This window comes from Lepidochelys kempii, chromosome 3, assembly GCF_965140285.1.
Source record: "Lepidochelys kempii isolate rLepKem1 chromosome 3, rLepKem1.hap1, whole genome shotgun sequence".
In the NCBI taxonomy this organism is placed as follows: Eukaryota; Metazoa; Chordata; order Testudines; family Cheloniidae; genus Lepidochelys; species Lepidochelys kempii.
In genome coordinates, this window is record NC_136382.1 from 148,841,277 (window position 1) to 148,860,147 (window position 18,871).

Consider the following 18,871-nt stretch of genomic DNA (forward strand, 5'->3'; position numbering starts at 1 on the left):
TCCGCACTGCTGCGACAGCACTCACGCTCCATACCTCTCCTTTGCTATTGAAGCCAAGGATCTCAAAGCTGATGCTGGATGTTCTCCCTGACTGGATCTCATGGAGGTGCCGGAAGAGATTGAGGCGGGCTCTGCCCCGCCCATTATCCAGCTCACCCTGGGTTAGGACACCCAGCAGCGTTGACTTCCCTGAATCCACATTCCCCAGCACAGCCACTCGCAGGTCTAGGAACTAAAGGAAAAAAAGAGTCAGAGCAGAGAAACCACGGGGCAACCTGCACCTGATGCACGGACAAGAACCCCACAGGTATGGGTGGCACGTGCTCACCCCATGTCAGCCGACATGCCCCACATGTTCCCTCCAGAATGGGCTGAGAAAGGCAGGGATCGCTATGCAGCACTTCTTTTTAGATTCTGACCATCCCACGATATTGTAGACTAGGGTTTATGACTCCACCATGCCAAGTCTATGACATCACAAAAAGGTCATCTACACACTTACTGCAATACAGATGCCAGATCATTCCCCAGTCTCCACACTGGGCTGGATTAGAATTGGTGCTGCGGAGGTGAAAGGTTTCATATCCCATTCCCTGGCCCAGCCAGCCTCCCTTGTCTGGGGTAAGTTGCAGCTGGTACCCGGAGGATGAAAGGCTCAGCCCCCTTTTGGTAGCTCTTTAGCGTGTGCCCTGTGAACTGTTATAATGTGAAGTGGTTCCAGGGGGAAGGGTTCCCATCTCATCCCAAAGGGAAACCTCTTGAATGGAGTCTGGGAGTCTCCAGTACCACAGGGCTCCCAGGTCAAGGAGAGCAACCCAGCCAAGGGCTCCCTACCTGCTGGTTATCAGGGACCTTCCGGACAAGAACCTCTGTTATCTTTCTTGGAACATCACTGTCATAATCTACCTCGCGCTCCCGCAGGATGGTGATGTCAGCTCCGACCCTGCAAAGGGGGCAAGAGGGAATAGCCTGGGGTGAGCTAGTACATGACTGGCCCCTTATCCAGGGCATCACCTGGCCGGAGCACCATAAGGGACCTAGGAACAGGACTGAAACTGCAGGGCAGGCTGGAGGCTCTGAGAGCAGCAGGACAGAAGCCTCAGACCTTCAGACAGTTTTGCTATTTTTCTAATAGCAAAAACCCCAAAGCCTTGGCAAGGCTGGTTTCCCTGGCCTGGGGCCTCTCTGAGTGTGAACTGGACAAGGTCCTAGGCTCTTGGATAGGAGACATGTTTCCTTGATCTACAGGCCTTTCAGAGGAGGGGAGGAAGAAGAAAGAGCCACCAAGACCCTTTTGGGGGTTGCGGGGAGAATGGGGCAGAGCTGGGTTTCTCTGGCCCAGCAGAGGTTAGAGATCCTCAGAAACGTACTTTTCAGCCATCCGGCGCAATGTCTTGAGGGAGGCACGCATTTCTTCCTCTGACAGGCCCACCAGTAGCCCATTGTCCTCCACGCCAATCTGGTAGACAGCCTCACCCCGGCCTTCCTGCAGGCGCCACTTCATCTGTGTCACCAGGTGCTCAAAGCGATACTGCGAGGGGTTCACCAGCTTCAGCTGCTCGAGGGAGGGAGCGGTTACAATTGCTGCCTGGGGGCAGAGAGAATCCCATCTCCCTGGGGCAGTGACTCCCTAACCCTCTGCCATGGAGCAATGGCCCCCTCAGCAGACCCACCTCTGGGAAACACACTCCGAGTTAACACCTGCAGAGGAGCCAGTGGGATAGGAGAGAGAAGGTTACAAGAGAGACAAGAACTTCTGTAGCAGAACATTCCTGTATCTTGCAGATGGCACCTGAAAACTGGCTGGTATGAGGGAAGCACTGGATTAGGGAGCCTGTGCCATAGGGCCCAAACCATTTGTGCTCTGGTCTGAGTGAGAACGGCAGGACTGCCCCAAAATACAACTGGAAAGGACATAAATGGCACCTGTAGCTCTGGGTCTTTAAGAAAAGAGAGAGGGGGATGAAAAGATGGACTTTACAGGGCAGAGTGACCTCTACACTGGTCAGCACATGGGACACAAAACGCCCCTCCAGAGTACGGTCCAAAGGGATTCTGCACTGCACATTCTCTAGCATCCAGTTTCTCCCACCAGGTTCAGAGAACCCAAAGTGAGATGAATAGTGCCCTACCTCAGGCCCACCCTCCCAAGGGCAAGGCTAGGATGGTTCCCTTTTGAGTATCCCCCGGGCATGTCCCCCATACACCCGCTTTGCTCAATTCATCCCCTTGGACCCGAGGTTACAGGGTAACTGGTCGGGAAGAGGATCCCCCTTTGCAATCCCCTGAGGACTCACCTTGTATTCTATGTTCCCATCTTCTGCCTGGTTAAAGAACCAAATGAGACATGGGTTAGCAACCACCTCACCACCCCAGGCACTTTTCCCAAACGCCCTTGCCCACCCCACATGACTTCCCTAACACCATGGAGCCCACACACCATTCCGGGTGGTCTGGAATGACACATGGATAATCAGCTGCTGCTGCCAGCTTCGTAAGGAGAAAGAAACTGCAGAGAATTCAACATACATGCTAAGATATAGCCTCCCTGCCAGAGCTGCAGTCCCACGCCGTACTGGAAACTACCACGTGCACGTTGCTGCTGTTTGCGCTACAAAGCAGCTGGGACACTCTAGTATGAATGCTGGGAGGCCAAAATTAAGGGGTCGTACTGGGAATGGACAATCTTTTTAGTGCTAGCAAAAGGAAGTGCCCAGTTAAAAGACCTCTACGTCCACAATAGGCACAGCCCGGGCAGTGGAACGCACAAGCCTCTTCATTTACCTCCCAACCCTGCCCTGGAGTCACTCTATGTAGGGGTGTGAGGAGAGTTTATTCTCCATGGCCCAGTCAACTCCTTGTGCCTCTGCTGAGGTTACCAGTGATTGCGTGTCCTCCTAGGAAGTGGTCCGAGACAGTGGCTCTCAACTTTTCCAAACTACCGTACTCCTTTCAGGAGGCTGATTTGTCTTGCATACCCCAAGTTTCACCTCACTTAAAAACTACTTGCTTACAAAATCAGACATCAAATTACAAGTGTCCCAGCACACTATTACTGAAAAATGTCTTACTTTTTCATTGTTAGCATTTTGTTATAAAATAAATCAGTTGGAATATAACCATTGCACTTACATTTCAGTGTATAGTATACAGAACAGTATAAACAAGTCATTGAAATGTCTGTATGAAATTTTACTTTGTACTGACTTCACTGGTGCTTTTTCTGTAGCCTGTTGTAAAACTAGACAAATATCTAGATGCGTTGATGTACCCCCTGGAAGACCTCCGCATACCCCCAGAGAGACATGTACTCCTCGTTGAGAACCACTGGTCTGGAACACGCCACCCCACTTTATGTTACACAGAGTCCATTAAAAGTCTTATGGGAACAGCTTTATTACTTGCTAGCAAGCTGGGCCTGTCTTGGGTCTGGTAACCTGCGGCAAAAGGTTCCATATCCCTCTCCCCAATCTCAAACCACCCAGCTCATCCTCCCCTGATCTATACTGGAACTGGTGACATGGAGTAAAAAGCTCTTTACTCCTAAACCCAAGCCTAAGCCATCTAGGGACCTCCAACCCTAACAGCATTATACTGCTCTTAAATCTGCATTCAATACAAGAGAACCAGACAACTGATCCAGCATTGAGCTGGCCTATCAGAGACTCCCACCTTTCTTGACAGTGACTGCACCTACTGCTAATTGTTCCTCTCTCTGACCTCTCCCCATAAGCATGCATGGCTGCCCCCCAGTGAGAGATGCTCCTCACAGCCATGAGCAAGCAAGTGCTATTGATCAACTTGTGGTAAAACAAACCACTCACTGGTCTGACAGCTCCCGAGAAATATGAGCCAGGAGCTTCCCTGGGCACAGAAGGGTTTCCTCAGGAGGCCAGATCATTGTAGGCAGAAATGAAAAGATGTATTAGCTCATCAATTCCGTTCCAGCCAAGGCAGGATTCAGCCCCCAGAGAGAAGACATGTCCAATACTAAACTGGATCCCCCACTGATCTCAGTCTACAGGTTACAGAGACAGGACTGGGTCCTGCAGGGAGCCAGGAACTCCAGTGGAAAGAGCAGTAAACCAGATTGACAGCAGTGTGAAAACTGACCTGCTTGGATTTCAGCTCTTCCTGAACTACAACTGCCCTGCCAGCTGGCTTCTCTGGAAATATACAGCTCCCTCTCCCAGCACGTGGATCTGCCCAGCAAGGGAAAGTAAAGCCCCCGCCCTGCATTCTAACTCAGCCCCTAACCAAAATAAATGGCTTATGGTGGCAAGGGCCAAAGAAGTAACTCTACTCTTAAAGTTGGAGCTTCTTAGCAAGATAGGGGCACTGGTAAGAGGGTGCCATCTGCCAACCTCTCCCATCCATTAGCCTTTCAGCTCTGGATACTGCATCAGTATCTGCATTGTCCTCTGAACAAGGGTTTTGTGCCTGTCTCATAGCAACTGAGACTCTAGTCTAGTGCAAGAGGTACAAGGACAGTGACAAGTCTAGACTTGCTGGACAGTGGTGCAGGCAGGGTGTCTGGGGACAGGAAGGAAGAGATACTGAAGCCTGAGAGGACTGTCCCTCCTACAGCTGAAAGGCATAACAGCCAGGTCACTGCAGAGAACAATCCTGTCCCTAAGGATGGACTATTTGGGACTCAGTAGGGATTAACCTGTTCTAGCATCTCTGTTCCTCATCCCCCAAAGCAAAGCATCCTGCCTTGGACAGAAGTACTTGTCCCGCACCTCTCACTTGGGACTTGGCACCCTGATGTTTTTGAGGATGGTGTAAATATCCTGTGATGAAACACAGGGCCAGACTACCAATGGTCCATGGCAAACCTCATGCTCCTCAAGCAGTGGTATCCATCAGCCCCAGGCCATTGGGAATTGTCTGAGCTCCAGCAACTAAGATGGCCACTTACCAGACTCATTTTCACAATGCAGCAGGAAAACCCCATCAGACATGGCACCATCTGCTTTGGAACCACCTCTTACTTTACCCAGGGTTTGGTCTGGACCCTCTACAGGGTGGAATCCCAAACTCAGCAAATATTTGCTAACTCAAATTAGCAGTCCAAGAGGAGTTGGGGTGTCACTGGGCCAGCTGAGAATGTGTTTCCATAGAACATGGCAGATCAAATCTCAGCAATGGAAGGGAACTGGGCATCTTGGACTGCGTGCTGAGCTGTCCGGCAGAACCTATTCCCAAGGCTGTAGCTATCAGACTGCAAAGTGCACTCAAATGGCATGCTAGACAAGCAGACTGTGCCCCACTAATGCCAGCTCACTAAACACCAATGGCGTTTAAGTACCTCTGTGGGACTGGCAGCACAAGAGAGTAGCACTGCCACATCAGAGCTCTACAGAGGGACTGCCCAAGTGTCTCCCTCCACAAGAGGCCAAGCTGCCAGTATTCATTAATCAGAGTAAAAGGCAGAGAAGGCAAAATGTGCTAAACACACTCAGGATGTGGCCAGGGTGGGAAAAAGGATTTAATGTGGCCTCATTAACCACCCAAGCTACACTAAGGCTACGTCTACACTGGCAATGGAATGACAAAAGTTGTGTCTTTCAGAGGTGTTGACACCCCCTCTGAAAGACAAAATTTTTGCTGACGAAAAGCGCTGGTATGAACAGCGCGTTGTCGGCAGGAGCGCTCTCCTACGGACAAAGCTAACAGCGCTCATTGGGTGTGGAAGTTTTTTGTCTACAGACAGGGACTACACTATGCGCCTTTTAGCAACACAGCCGTGGCAACACAGCCCCGTCACTAAAAGCTGCATAGTGTAGACATAGCCTAATATTCTAGTGCCTTAACAGCAGATACACATCAACGCATTCTCCTCAGTTGACTGAACAGGATCCACCCTCAGGAACTGCTTCCAATCTAGTTAATAATCATGAAAACCTATTATGCTTTTCCACACCTACAAGGGTGGGGGCTAGTGAAGAGACAGGAAGAGACAGCAAGAAACTAGAGTCACACACAAAGAGGGGCAGGAATTCCTCTGCTAGGATCCCCAGCTGACCATCATTTTCTCTTACCCGATGAAAAGCCCTCTTCCATAACCTTTCCAAGCCTCAGCTCTCCTGCAGCCAGCACATATATTATCTTGTTGTCACTGCCTTACATCATCAAGGCCTGAAAATTTCACTTGCCTGTGACTTTTGGAAGCATTGCCTGGCAGGGAGCGAAGCCACCAATTTACACAGAAACTAACCTATCAATTAAAGTTTTTCCTAGCCTTTACAGTTGCAAAGGCACTTCCAAATGTGAACTGGGTATAACCGAGGCAGACAGCCAGTTCCAGTGACTCGGTCACAACTCAGAGCTTCAAAAAAGTGAAAAATGACTAGAGCTTTATTCGGTTTTCCCCTACTTCTCCTGGAAAGCCTGAAGTAAACGAGAACCATACGAGTTTCACTCTCGAGCGGCTTGGCAAGCTATAGCGTGAGCAGAGGCAGGCACCGGAATTCTCTGCCAAGGGGGCTTTGAGAAGCCTGATAGGACAGCAGAGACTGCGTCCCCACCTCCAAAACTTTTATCGCCAGCCTAGGGGCACTGGAATTGAGATGAGGCCTTTCTGGGCTCCAGGACACAAGACAGCTGCACACACAGATCAACCCCCCCACAATTCCACAACCCCCCGGCCCCGCTAACACAACCCACACCAATGCACAGCGACAAGGACCCTCTAGCCCCATTAACGCCCCCAGCCAGGGGAATCGCGTCACAATAATGACAGCACTCGGCGCTGCCCATCGCCACGGAGCAAATGCTAATCAACGAAAGTTACCCCCAGCCCAACGGCCCCCATTCCCCTCCCCCGCCCCCCGCCTGCCCTGGCCCGCGCTCACCTCCGGCGGCAGGTAGGGCGGGTTGTTGGCCTTGCCGCCCCGGTTCCTCCCGCTCTTCTTCTTCCCCCTGGAGCCCCCGCCGGCCCCCGCCCCCCCGCGGCCGCGCAGCGCCCCGCCGCCCCCCACGGGCCGGCAGCAGCCCCCGAACAGCTCCGACACCCGCGAGTCCATCCCGGCCCGGCGCGTCCCAGCCTCCCTGCCCCTGCCCCGGCAGCCGCCGCCGCCGCCCCCCCGGCTCCAGCCCTTCCAGCTGCCTCCAGCCTCTGGCGTCAGAAACAGCCGCGGGGCGCCACGGGAAACCGAGTGCGGGCAGCTGCCCTTGACTACAACCCCCAGCATGCACCGCGCCGCATAGCAATCCCAGCATACATCGCGCTCGCCACGCCTCTCTCCCTCTGGGGGCCTCCTCGCAAAGGACCACGGGCGCAGCAGTCCCAGCTCCCAGGGTCCACTGCGCTAAACAAAAACCGTCTGTGGCCTCTACTTCGAAAGGACTACAGCTCCCAGCATGCACTAAGGCCAAAACGTCCTTTCCTTATGGATCTGCTGAGCAGAGGCTCCTGGGAGTTGTGGTTTTCCAGTTCACTGAGTGGCTGCTTGCTTGCTGGTTCTCTGCTATCTTACCATTTTGTGATGGTTTCAGACCAGGCTCATTTCTTGTGTTTGCTTTTTTAAGAACAAGCCTCTTTGTCTTTCATGAAAGGAATTGGGGCACTGGAAGGGAGGCAGAATGGCATCACCTGTGCTCTGCACCTTTCCCAAACGACTTAACACACTTTCAAGGGAATGAGATGGAACATTTGATGCTGAGGCCCATTGCCTCCATGGGCTGCTCCTCTGTATTATAGCTGTGATTGACATCATTCTATGTCAAGCAAGTCCCAGCAAGCTGCTCATGCAGCTTCATGGTTGGGCAAAGTTTGGGCACCAATATAGTAAGATCCGATTTCTGAAATCTACAGATTTACATCTAGTGTACAGTGCTTGTGTGTATGGTGCTGGGTATGTACATAAGACCCCTAGCATCCTCTGGCTACTGTGGCCTTATATAGCATAGAAGAGAGCTGTAGGAGCCTCAACTGTATAGTACATTAGCAATCCAAGAAACTATCAAGAGGCCGCTTTTTTCCAGGGGGGAGAAGCGAGGGTGCAGTGCGCTCGGGGGAGGTGGTGGAACTGGGCGAGGAAGAGGAGGGGCAAGAAGAGGCAGGGTGGGAGCAGAGTGGGGGTGGGGAGAAGCAGGGTGGGGGTACGGCCTTGGGGGAAGGGATGGAGTGGGGGCTGAGCCAGCTGGGAAGATTAGAAATCTTCCGGCAGATTAGAAATCTTCCCCGGCAGATTAGAAATTTGGCGCCTAAATATCTATAAAGACAAAACGATATAATATATTCATATCAAACATACTGTGACACATGTTAAGACTATGGTCTAGCAATTAAAGCAAGAATTTTGGACTGGGAAACTCCTAGGTCATACTGCCAGCTCCCCCCAAATGATTGACTGTATAGTTTTGCCAAATCACTTTGCCTCTAGTGAGGTTTCATTAATTAATGTTTGTAAAGCACTTTCAAATTCTTTGATGAAAGGTGCTATGAAAGGACATGGTACTAGTGTAATCTAAATACAGTACATTACACCCCCACACTAAGCATATTACACACACAAGAACATGCAGAAGCCATGGAACTACAGATCCCATCATGCATGTAGAATATAGAATTGGGACTCCTTTTTCTTCCCTATTTTGATTTTTAAATTTGCAGCCAATGAGGAATCAGGGATGTTTTGTTTTCAAACACAACTAGCTGTAGCCACACCCTCTCAGTGCTTCCTGGCACCGCCTCCTCCAGGACTGACCTCCTATCGGTAACAAATTGCATCACCCACTACAGCAAGCTGAGAAAAGATAACAGCTTCAGAGCAGGTTTCAGAGTGGTAGCTTGTTACTCTGTATCAGCAAAACCAAAAACAACAAGGAGCACTACTCCCATCTGGTGGTTATGGGTCCTAATTTTTCTAATGTAAACCAGCTCTGTTTGTACAGTGCTTAAAATAATGGAGTCTGATCCTGATTAGGTTCTTTAGGTTCTACTGTAATATAAATGATAAAAATAATAAGTGTCTTGGCCACAGTCATGCAGTGAACTTGTAGTAGAGTGGGGAGTAGAATCCAGGAGCTCTGAGTCTCAGTCCCTCACCTGCACTAATCACTAGACAACGTTGCCTATAGCAAACCAGCTGGACATGGAAATTAAAGAAGGGGAAATGGTGTGTTATGTTATGATATATCCCCACTTCCCCCAACTTGGTATCATCAATAGTCTGAGGAAAGAGTACTGTCCTTGGCCCACACCCAGTGGGCCTGTTCCACTGATACAGGTCTTAAAAAAAGATGTTGCAACTGACACCCCTTCCTGTTCTTGGTGAGAGGTCACTAGAAGGACACTAGAACCCAGCCTTTACCTTGTGGCATGATGGTGGCCAAATTCAGTTTGTTGTCATAGCCACCAAATTCAGTTTGTTATCATAGCCAAGTTAAAAAGTGTCAGAATAAGTCTATATGCCTAGATACTGTGGTGTACAGAAATGCAAGGGAAGACCCAGTTTATATGGAGCACATTTAATTCAACCCCTTGCTTTTCCCCAGGGTGTTTTTAGCTCACCTGTAGACTCCTATAAAAAAGACAGTCAGACTAGACATGCAAGGCTGATTATGTGGTTAAGCCACAAGCTAAGTAGTCAGGATTCCTGAGTTCTAGTCCCAGCACTTGGCAAAATCACTTCTCCTCACTGTGCTGAGAGAACCTTTTGATCTCCCTTTCATTGCCTTTTGTATAAATCCCATTGTTATAATTAATTATGGTAATGATGGTACTGGTAATACATTAATTATGGCTGGAATATTATCATCATGGTGGTTAAATATCACATTTTTTTGTGTCAGTGTCACTCACAACAGATGATACACTTGAACTGTGCAGAAACAGTGCTGTTCTCTGGTGAATGTCACTCTGTAGCTGAATGCCAACCACAAAGCTTGACAGGTTTCAGAGTAACAGCTGTGTTAGTCTGTATTCGCAAAAAGAAAAGGAGTACTTGTGGCACCTTAGAGACTAACCAATTTATTTGAGCATGAGCTTTCGTGAGCTACAGCTCACTTCATCGGATGCATACCGTGGAAACTGCAGCAGACTTTATATACACACAGAGAATATGAAACAATACCTCCTCCCACCCCACTTTAGATAAGCTATTACCAGCAGGACAGTGGGGTGGGAGGAGGTATTGTTTCATATTCTCTGTGTGTATATAAAGCCTGCTGCAGTTTCCACGGTATGCATCCGATGAAGTGAGCTGTAGCTCACGAAAGCTCATGCTCAAATAAATTGGTTAGTCTCTAAGGTGCCACAAGTACTCCTTTTCACAAAGCTTGAGTTTTCACTGATCACATGCAAAAAGTAGCCTAAATATCACCAAACACGAGTTTGCTTCAAAAAGCCCCAATTTTTCCCTTTTCAAAAAAGGTTGACAACATTGTGCAGAGGCCACCTCTCACTCATGTGAGCTCTTTCCAAGTTCATATGCTGCCCCTGCTTCCCCATTGGCTGCCTCTTCACCCAGCTGGATACATCCCAGTGTCAACAAGAAGACCTGCTTTGCTGCAGAATTCTTTCTTTGTTCCCAATGGCACAAGTGCCACGTGGCCTCTCCTAACCGGAGAGGTCAATTTGGTCCAGTTGCCTGTGTGCCTGAGTGGCTCCTCATTTAAAGGCCACCAGGTAGCAGCAAAGAGCCAGGGATTGGGCAGCTGTAGGACTCTGCATAAAACTGCCCCCATTTCACTCCAAGAAAGTAATTTATAACTCAAATAAATGATTCAGTATTTTTGTCCTTGAGGCCTTTCAAAATTGGCGAAAAATTGCAGCAGTTGGCAACGCTGCATTGGCGGAGGAGAGGGCGCAAGGGCTTTAGGGAGCGGAGCGGGAGGCTGTTCATGCCCAGGGGAGGAGGGCTTGTGGAAAGGGCAGGCAGATGGGCGATGGGAGGCTGAGCATGGCCCAGTTAGTCAGGAGCGATAGAGCACAACTATGGGGGGCTTTCAGGGCAACAGACAGGCCAGGAGCCTGGGTGGTGCAGCAGGGAGGGGAGCCCTGGCCCTGTGGTGTCTGGGTGCTATAGGGTGACCAGACAGCAAATGTGAAAAACAGGAACAGGGGGTGGGGGGTAATAGGAGCCTATATAAGAAAAAGCCCCCAAAATCGGGACATCTGGTCACCCTAGGCTACCATGCCCAGTGCGTCATACCCAGGCCCCGTCCCGAGCACTAGATTCTCCCCCCTCCCTGCCACGCACCCAATCGCTGCCTGAGGCCCAGCTCCACTATGCCGAGGATGGGGGGGAAGCGGCGGAGACAAGATCCCCCTCCCCAGCACACACGCCATGGCCTCCCGGGCCCCGCCTCTCAGCGGCGCAGGCGCAGCTTCTCTCCCTTGGGAAGGGGATGGGGCGGAGCGCGACTCCACTGTGCCCTAAACAAAGATGGCTCCGGTGGGGGGGGGGGGGGTCAGGCCCGCCGGGACCGGAAGCAGAGCGGACGCGAGGCTCCCATGGTGCCCCGCGGCGGCGGCCATTCAAATCGGGGCCGGGACGCGGCCGAGCTCGAGGCAGAAAATGGCGGGGCCGGGCCGTCAGGAGCGGGCAGGTGAGGTGAGGGGCGGGTTCCGGGCTCCCACCCCCAGTCCGTGCGTACGCGCCGCAGCCGGGTGACCTCTCCCCTCTCCCCGCAGCTGACCTGCTCCCGACCGAGCCCGTGGAGGCCCCGACGGTGACCCCGGAGCTCGCCGCGGGACGGGGCGGCAGCAGCGCGGCGGCGTTTCACTGCCCGCAGGGCCCGGCCGGCCGCGCCCCGGGCTGCCGCTCCGTCTCGGTGGCGTTCCCCGGCCCGGTGACCCAGCAGGGCTGCTGCCACTTCGCCTGCGAGCTCCTCAAGCACGTGCTGTACCAGCGGCACCAGCTGCCCCTGCCCTACGAGCAGCTCGCCTACTTCTGCAGGAGGGCGCTGCCCCGCCAGCCGCAGGTAAGTCTGGGCCTCCCCGGGGCCAACCAGCCTCGGCTAGCGAGAGCCGGCTGGGGCGATAATTGGCGCAGCCCCAGATCCACGCCCCTGGCGACCAGTCTGCGCTGCCCTCGGCTGCCAGGTGCGCTCCGCACTGTGCGGCGTGAGACGCTGTTATCCCGAGCTGGCGGCTGGCCGTCTCCTCCCGCTCCAGGAAATCGGCTTCATTTCTCCGCCTGCGCAGCAAATCACGCTCTGCGGGGGCCTGCTGAGAGCTGCGCTTCCATCCCCCTGCACGACAGTGACTTTACCGGGGGCCAAGGCGGGCTGGAGGCAGTTCCCGGCAGGTTCCGCAAATAGCAGCCGCCTCTGCAAGGCCAGGCAGGAATTCTAGCTGCTCCCTGCAGAGGTAGAATGCTCCGCCCTGACTCGGGAGAGAGCAGCTACAGATCAAAGTAGTAAGCTTTCTGGTTGGTTAAGGGGCAGCAGTCACTGGTTGCAGAAAGTGGCTTGGCTGGAACGGTATCTTTTGGAACCAAAGGGAGTTGGGATATGGGAGAGTGCCTGACCACGCAACTTTGCACAACTAAGATAGACCAGACTCCTCAGGACAGGGGGGAAGGGGAGGTCTGCCAGGGATGTTATGCCCTATGTATTTGAAATAGGTTATTAATGATAGAAACTTGCATGTGGTAGAGAGATTATGTATTTTAAAACAACTCATCAGATTGGCTAAATCCTGCATTGCTAATCTTTCTCTTAGACCTATAGAGAGTGTGTTTAGTGTGCAAGAAAAATTTGAATAAAGACTAGGAGGCTCATTTTCTTTCTCACTGAATGAAGTGGCACGGTCTCCTAAGGCAAGTCAGCCTTTTCCAAGAATTGCATGTCTAATCTATTAGCTGTCTTGATTTGTAGTTTCTGTCAAGATATCCTTCTGTATTTCAGGTTACATGCACTGTAGGTTTTGTCTTAAACACTGCATTATATTTAATGTGATTCCTGGGGATACAATATCCTAAAGAGAATACATTTGGTAAGAAGAAAAGGAGTACTTGTGGCACCTTAGAGACTAACCAATTTATTTGAGCATCCGATGAAGTGAGCTGTAGCTCACGAAAGCTCATGCTCCAATAAATTGGTTAGTCTCTAAGGTGCCACAAGTACTCCTTTTCTTTTTGCGAGTACAGACTAACACAGCTGTTACTCTGAAACCTGACATTTGGTAAGGACAAAACTACTTCACCTCTCTGGCTGTTCTACTCCTGGGGGAATGCTGTGTTATTTTGTTGGACTAGATGACTTCCTGAGGTCCCTTTCAACCCTGATATTCTATGATTCTATGGATTAATGAGTCATGCATATTTTTAATTTTTTGCACAGAAAAAAGCTTCTGCCGAAAAGTTGCTGCAGTTCTGCCTTTTGCCCACCTGAGGCCCCTGTGGCGATAGTACGTGGCTGCTGCTCCCAGCCAGCCAGAAAAGAGAGCCTGCAGAGCCTTCTTTGCAGTACCTGTAGGGCCAGGTCGGGAGACAGTGTGGGGCTACTGGGGGGGGAAATCAGATGAGGGCAGTGGGGGAGGACAGATTGGGGCAGGGGCTGAATGGGAGTGCTGATGCAGAGCTACAGGGGAAAATGGGGGTGGCTGAGTGAGGACACAGACACGTGGGGATAGGAGAGGGAGGTGTAGAGCTACAGGGGGAAGGGGTGGCTGAGTATGTAGGGACAGGGTGCAGGGCTGTAGGGGGATGGGAGGAGTGGGTGTGCAGAGACCCATGGGAATGGGCAGATGTGCCTAACTGAATGGGAGAGGCTAGGTGTCAACCAGGGTCTGCATGGGGGAAGCTCCCTAACAGTCCCCTCTCCCCCCCCAAACCTGTTGCATAGTTTTCCCACCCACAGCCAGGCTTCTTTCCAGCAATTACTTCCCTCTCCCTTACCCCTGACTCTCCCCAGCCTTTGCACTGCTTCTGGGGGGTGTGGGAAATATGGGTCTATATTGTAGTTTAAATGAATTATTATTCAGTTCTGTATTAATATGCCTAGTAAAGAATCTATTTGTCAAGAAACATTTTCTGAATCTTTGTTTGTATTGTTAGACATACCTGCTGACAGGTATTTTGAAATGACCAAAAATAATTGAAACTGGTGTGGTTATATTGTTTTGACAAATAAAATATGCAGAATTTTGCAGAATTTGAAAATATTGTGTGCAGAATTAACTTTTTTTGCACAGAATTTCCACAGGAGTATTGTTCTGCTGTACTCCAAGGTCTGTAGTTAAGACAACTTGAAAATCTGCCTAAGAAAATCCAGACACACCCCTACAGAGTGGGGTGAATGTTGACTGAACTGTGACACATTGAGCCATGACATGCTCTGAAAGCTCACACGTTTCTAGTTCTGTTACATCCATTCTAATACCTTTATTTCTACTGACCTTAAATCCAGGAAACACTAGTATTGAAATTGTTCCAAGTTGGTTGTTAAGACACCAGGATGATTCCTTTTTTCAGTCTTAAACTGTTTTTTTTGTTTGTTTTTTTTTTAGAAAAAATCTCTGTGCTTCCTGTGTCAGGTCTGGTTGTTCAAGGTGCTAAACGCAGTCAAATGCACCACCGCTCGCCTAATTCAGAATGTACCAATTTTTTGCTTGGCAGGATGGAGATGCAATTAAGAAGAAGCCACATCCCCCAGACCTAGGGAGCAGCAGGAAGTGCCAGCAGTTGCTAATGGAGCTGGAGGGAGTGTTCTTGCACTTGGAAGCAATGTTCAACCTGACATTGGTCCCTCGGGTCCTTATTCTACTTGGAGGAAATGCCATGAGCCCCAAGGAGCTCTATGAAATCAACTTGGAGGGCATCTCTGTGGGCAATGCTGAGGAGAGCCTGCAAACACCATCCTGTGTTCGTAAGCTTTTTCACTCACTCTTCCTTGCAGATGTCTTCAGTGAGCTACAGGCTGTCCCTGTCATGGGCACCATTGTCATGGTCCAGGGGCACCGTGACTGTGGCATTGACTGGTTCCGACCCAAGCTCAACTATAAAGTGCCAGCACGTGGGAGGAAGCTGACGGTCAACTTGTCCTGTGGTGGAAACAGCAGTACAAATCCATCCACTCAGCAGGGAGTGACCTCTGCCTGGGACAACTACATATGGTTCCAAGCACCAGTGACAGTTAAGGGCTTCCATGAATGACTCTTGCTCTATAGCATTTTAATGGGGCATTTTTAATAATCATCTGGTGCTACTTTAGTTGATACAAAAGAATGTTTTTATGATCTGTAACTACACCTCTCTGAATCCTATATCCAGGGAATCTGCTACCTGCATGCAGTTGGGGTGCATTCCACTGTCCATACAACAGAGCTTTAAATATCCTCATGCAAGGGTAAGCACTAGAGCAGTTTTGCCCCAGATATAGGTCTCTTGGGGGAATTGAGTCATGAAGAAGGAATTCCCTAGAGGGTTAGTGGGAGTAATTTTATGTTTTTGCAGCATGCTCGCTTACCCAGCCAATACTTGAAGCAACCTTCTCTGGGAGTATCATGGTGTTCACATAGCTGTTCTCCTCTACTTGCTGATAAAGTAGTGTGCAATGTTAATGGATGCACTGGGACTTGATTGATTGGTGCTTATGCTTAATATGGGGGTGACAAAGGCTATCTAGCAGGTTTTACTAAGCCACTCAGGATCTCATCTCCTTTACAGTCTGGTAATACCATGAAAACAGAGGGAGGGTTGGGGGTTGCATAGCTATAACAAGAATCACTTCAGGGATGTAATGTTGTGTGAGGGATGTTCTAAAGAGGGAGACCTCTAACCATGAGAGAGATCTGCCCAGCATTACCTTTCTTATACTTGTGGGAGAATGGATGTGTGAGCAATGCCACTTGCACCTATGGTGAGAGGGCTCTGAATGTCTTAAATTTTCCAACTATCAGTGAAAACATATAAATGATTCATGTTTCATTTCTATGAATGGCTGAGGCTCTTCACTAATCTCTCAAACTGCACAGTATCTGATGCCCTAGTTTAAACTAGAAATGTCTTCAGGCTTGTGGATTTCACTTTATAGCCCTTCCTGCCCCTAATTAGTAGAAGGCTCGGAGTTTATAAAGGTACAGGAGTTTTTTACTTGATTTATGCTGTTCTTCCCCTATAGACAATCAGTTTGTCAAATCTATAAGTTGTTACCCATTCTATCACTATCTCTCCCTAATCTGTGCTGAAAGGAGATGGAGTACTTCCATACCTAACCTATGGGTTTCGTAGATTCAAGTTCTGTAAGGTAACAGCACAAAATTGAGTCTAGTTACTGAGAAACTGGAAGTAGGGGCAGTAAAGTGCTCTGGATAGGGTAATACCTTGCATATGACCTCTGAGCAAGGAGCATAAGGAGGGGTCATGGAAGATGAGTGAGATTCCAGAGGACTGGAAAAGGATAGTCAGGACTGGAATCAGATAGTCAACAATCAGTTTGCAAACACCTATAAGATAAGTAACAGCATGGATTTATCAAGAACAAATAGTGTCAAACCAACCTAATAGCTTTTTTAACAAAGCAACAAGCCTTGTTGGGGGGGGGGGGGGGAACGGTAGATGCGGTATATCTTGACTTTAGTAAGCCTTTTGATACTGTCTTGCATGAGTGTCTCAAACTAGGCAAATACAACCTAGATGGAGCTACTATAACGTGGGTGCATAACTGGTTGGAAAATCATTCTTAGAGTAATTACCAGTGGTTCACAGTCATGCTGCAAGGATCAGTTCTGGGTCTGGTTCTGTTCACTGTCTTCATCAATGATTTAGATGATGGCATAGAGAGTACATTTATAAAATTCATGGATGATACCAAGCTGGGAGGTGTTGCAAGTGCTCTGGAGGATAGGATTAAAATGGTCTGAAGTAAATAGGATGAAATTCACGAAGAACAGTGTTCCTTCCTAAAGTGGAATAATCAGTTGCACGTGTACAAAAGGGGGAACAACTGCCTTGGCTGGAGTACTACAGAAAGGGATCTGGGGGTCATGGTGGATCACAAAAATGAGTTAACAGTATAACACTTGTGGTCCCCCCCACCCCAAAAAAAAAACCCCAAAAACCTGTATGCTGTGATGTATTAGCAGGAGTGTTGTAAGCAAGACATGAGAAATAATTCTTCTGCTCTATTCCACACTGTTTAGGCCTCAACTCGAGTAGCGTATCCAGTTCTGGCTACCACACTTCAGAAAAGATATGGACAAATTGGAGAAAGTCCACAAAAAAGCAACAAAAATTATTAAAGGTCTAGAAAACATGACCTATGAGGGAAGATTTTGGGGGGGGGAGAAAGGGTTTGTTTAGTCTGGAGAAGACTGGAAGGGGATGTAAGTTTTCAATTACAAAAAGGATGTTACAAGGAGGAGAGAGAACAATTGTGCTCCTTAACCTGAGGATAGGACAAGAAGGAATGGGCTTAAATTGCAGCAAGGGCAGTTTAGGTTGGACATTAGGAAAAACTTCCTGTCAGGGTAGTTAAGCACTGGAATAAATTGCCCAGGGAGGTTGTGGAATCTCCATCATTGGAGACTTAAGAGAAGGTTAGACAAACACCTGTCAGGGATGATCTAGATAATACTTAGTCCTGCCTTGAGTGCAGGGGACTGGACTAGACTTCAAGATCCCTTACAGATCTACAATTCTGTGATCTTGTTCAGCAGCAAAACTCTCCTGGTTCCTTGATGACTTGTGCAGAGACTTGAAAGGGTTACAGCTACCCTGGAATAAGAGGGGAGAGAAATAGAAACCTACCTGGCTTCATCTAGTACATTATGAAAGGGAGCTCTATTGGATCCAAAGCACTTGAGCTAGTTTTAAAGCCATTGGGTTGCGTGATCCTATTGCAATGCAACCAGCTAGGCTCTTGTTATCCAATTTTGGGGTGTGGCCTGGGGGTGTACAAATGCCTCTTCATTAAGTTCTCTTTACATAGATTAACTCTTAATGGTAAAGTCATTTAGGCCCAAATCCACTAACAGAGTGGTGCCTAAATCCAACATTTTAGTCACCACTGAGACATAAGTGCTGGAACTTGGGTTGCTGTTGCACCCCCCTGGCTTGAAGTGATTTCCATCCTATAGAGGGTTTAGTTTGTATAGTGGGCTTGCTGAGCAAATTGTTCGAGCACCCCTGCACTGAGCTCAATCTCTGCTCAGCTGCTAACTAACTCTGGAGGCATCTAAATGTCCGTGAGTCTCCAGGGCAGCTAAGTTTCTACTTTTGGGTATGTGCACTTCTGCCTCATTCCTGGTGATTGGTACCTACCTCAGCTATGGACCTTGACTTAGTAGGTGTTCTTGGAGCAGGCCTGACTCCACAAAAAATGGCCGGGGGCTAGATAGGAGGCAGAGGTGGCCTCCCTTTAGCCCAGTGGTTAGGTCTACCACATCCTATCTGACACAGGTTCCCAACTGTGGGGTGCACCTCTCTAGGGGGACACAGAGGAACATTGGCTGGCTTGGGCCCTGCTACACCCTCCCCTCAGAGGGGAGGCGGGGAGGGAGTCTCACGCAGACCCGCTCCGAGCTCTGCTCCAGTCTAGCCATGGACCTGGCCTCAGCCCCTGGCCATAGCCCTGCTGTGACTCTACTCTTGGCCCCAGGCTACAGCTCTGCTCCTGCCCCCAGCCCTGGCCTCTTTACCCCCTCCCCCAGGAGCTATGGCCCCAACTCTGGAAAGGGGGGAATGACCCTGAAAAATTTGGGGACCACTGCCATGTGAGAAGCCTGGGTTCAGTATCCCCCTCTGCCTGATGTGGAATAGGATTTGAACTGGGTCTCCCACTTCCCTCAAGAGTGCTCTAACCAGTGGTCTAGGACTCTAGGGGATGTTCTAGTGTAGGGCTCTCTGTCACTCCTGTTGAAGCTGTTCACTAGGTGTAAATAATTAAATATACAGTGGGCCAATGAGTAAGAATG

General features: G+C 49.6%; 2 protein-coding genes across 3 annotated transcripts in view; one reads left to right on the plus strand and one right to left on the minus strand.

The window, feature by feature from the left end:
• The window catches only part of GTPBP2 (GTP binding protein 2), a 21,491-nt gene extending 14,417 nt beyond the window's left edge, over nt 1–7,074 (minus strand). The window contains exons 1-5 of one of the 2 annotated variants that reach the window (XM_073338474.2): nt 6,858–7,074; nt 2,298–2,324; nt 1,371–1,555; nt 835–943; nt 35–232 (exon numbers count right to left, since the gene is read on the minus strand). In XM_073338474.2, the coding sequence (XP_073194575.1) occupies nt 35–232; nt 835–943; nt 1,371–1,555; nt 2,298–2,324; nt 6,858–7,028 (690 nt within the window). In that variant the 5' untranslated portion in view covers nt 7,029–7,074. The remainder of the gene's footprint in view (nt 1–34; nt 233–834; nt 944–1,370; nt 1,556–2,297; nt 2,325–6,857) is intronic. The other variant, XM_073338473.2, reaches the window with a different exon arrangement.
• Nucleotides 7,075–11,469: 4,395 nt separating this feature from the next.
• On the plus strand, nt 11,470–15,517 carry MAD2L1BP (MAD2L1 binding protein). The gene is made up of 3 exons (XM_073338476.1): nt 11,470–11,559; nt 11,645–11,934; nt 14,574–15,517. The coding sequence occupies exons 1-3, from the start codon at nt 11,529–11,531 to the stop codon at nt 15,108–15,110; spliced, it is 858 nt and encodes a 285-aa protein (XP_073194577.1). The 5' UTR covers nt 11,470–11,528; the 3' UTR covers nt 15,111–15,517.
• Nucleotides 15,518–18,871: the final 3,354 nt, after the last annotated feature.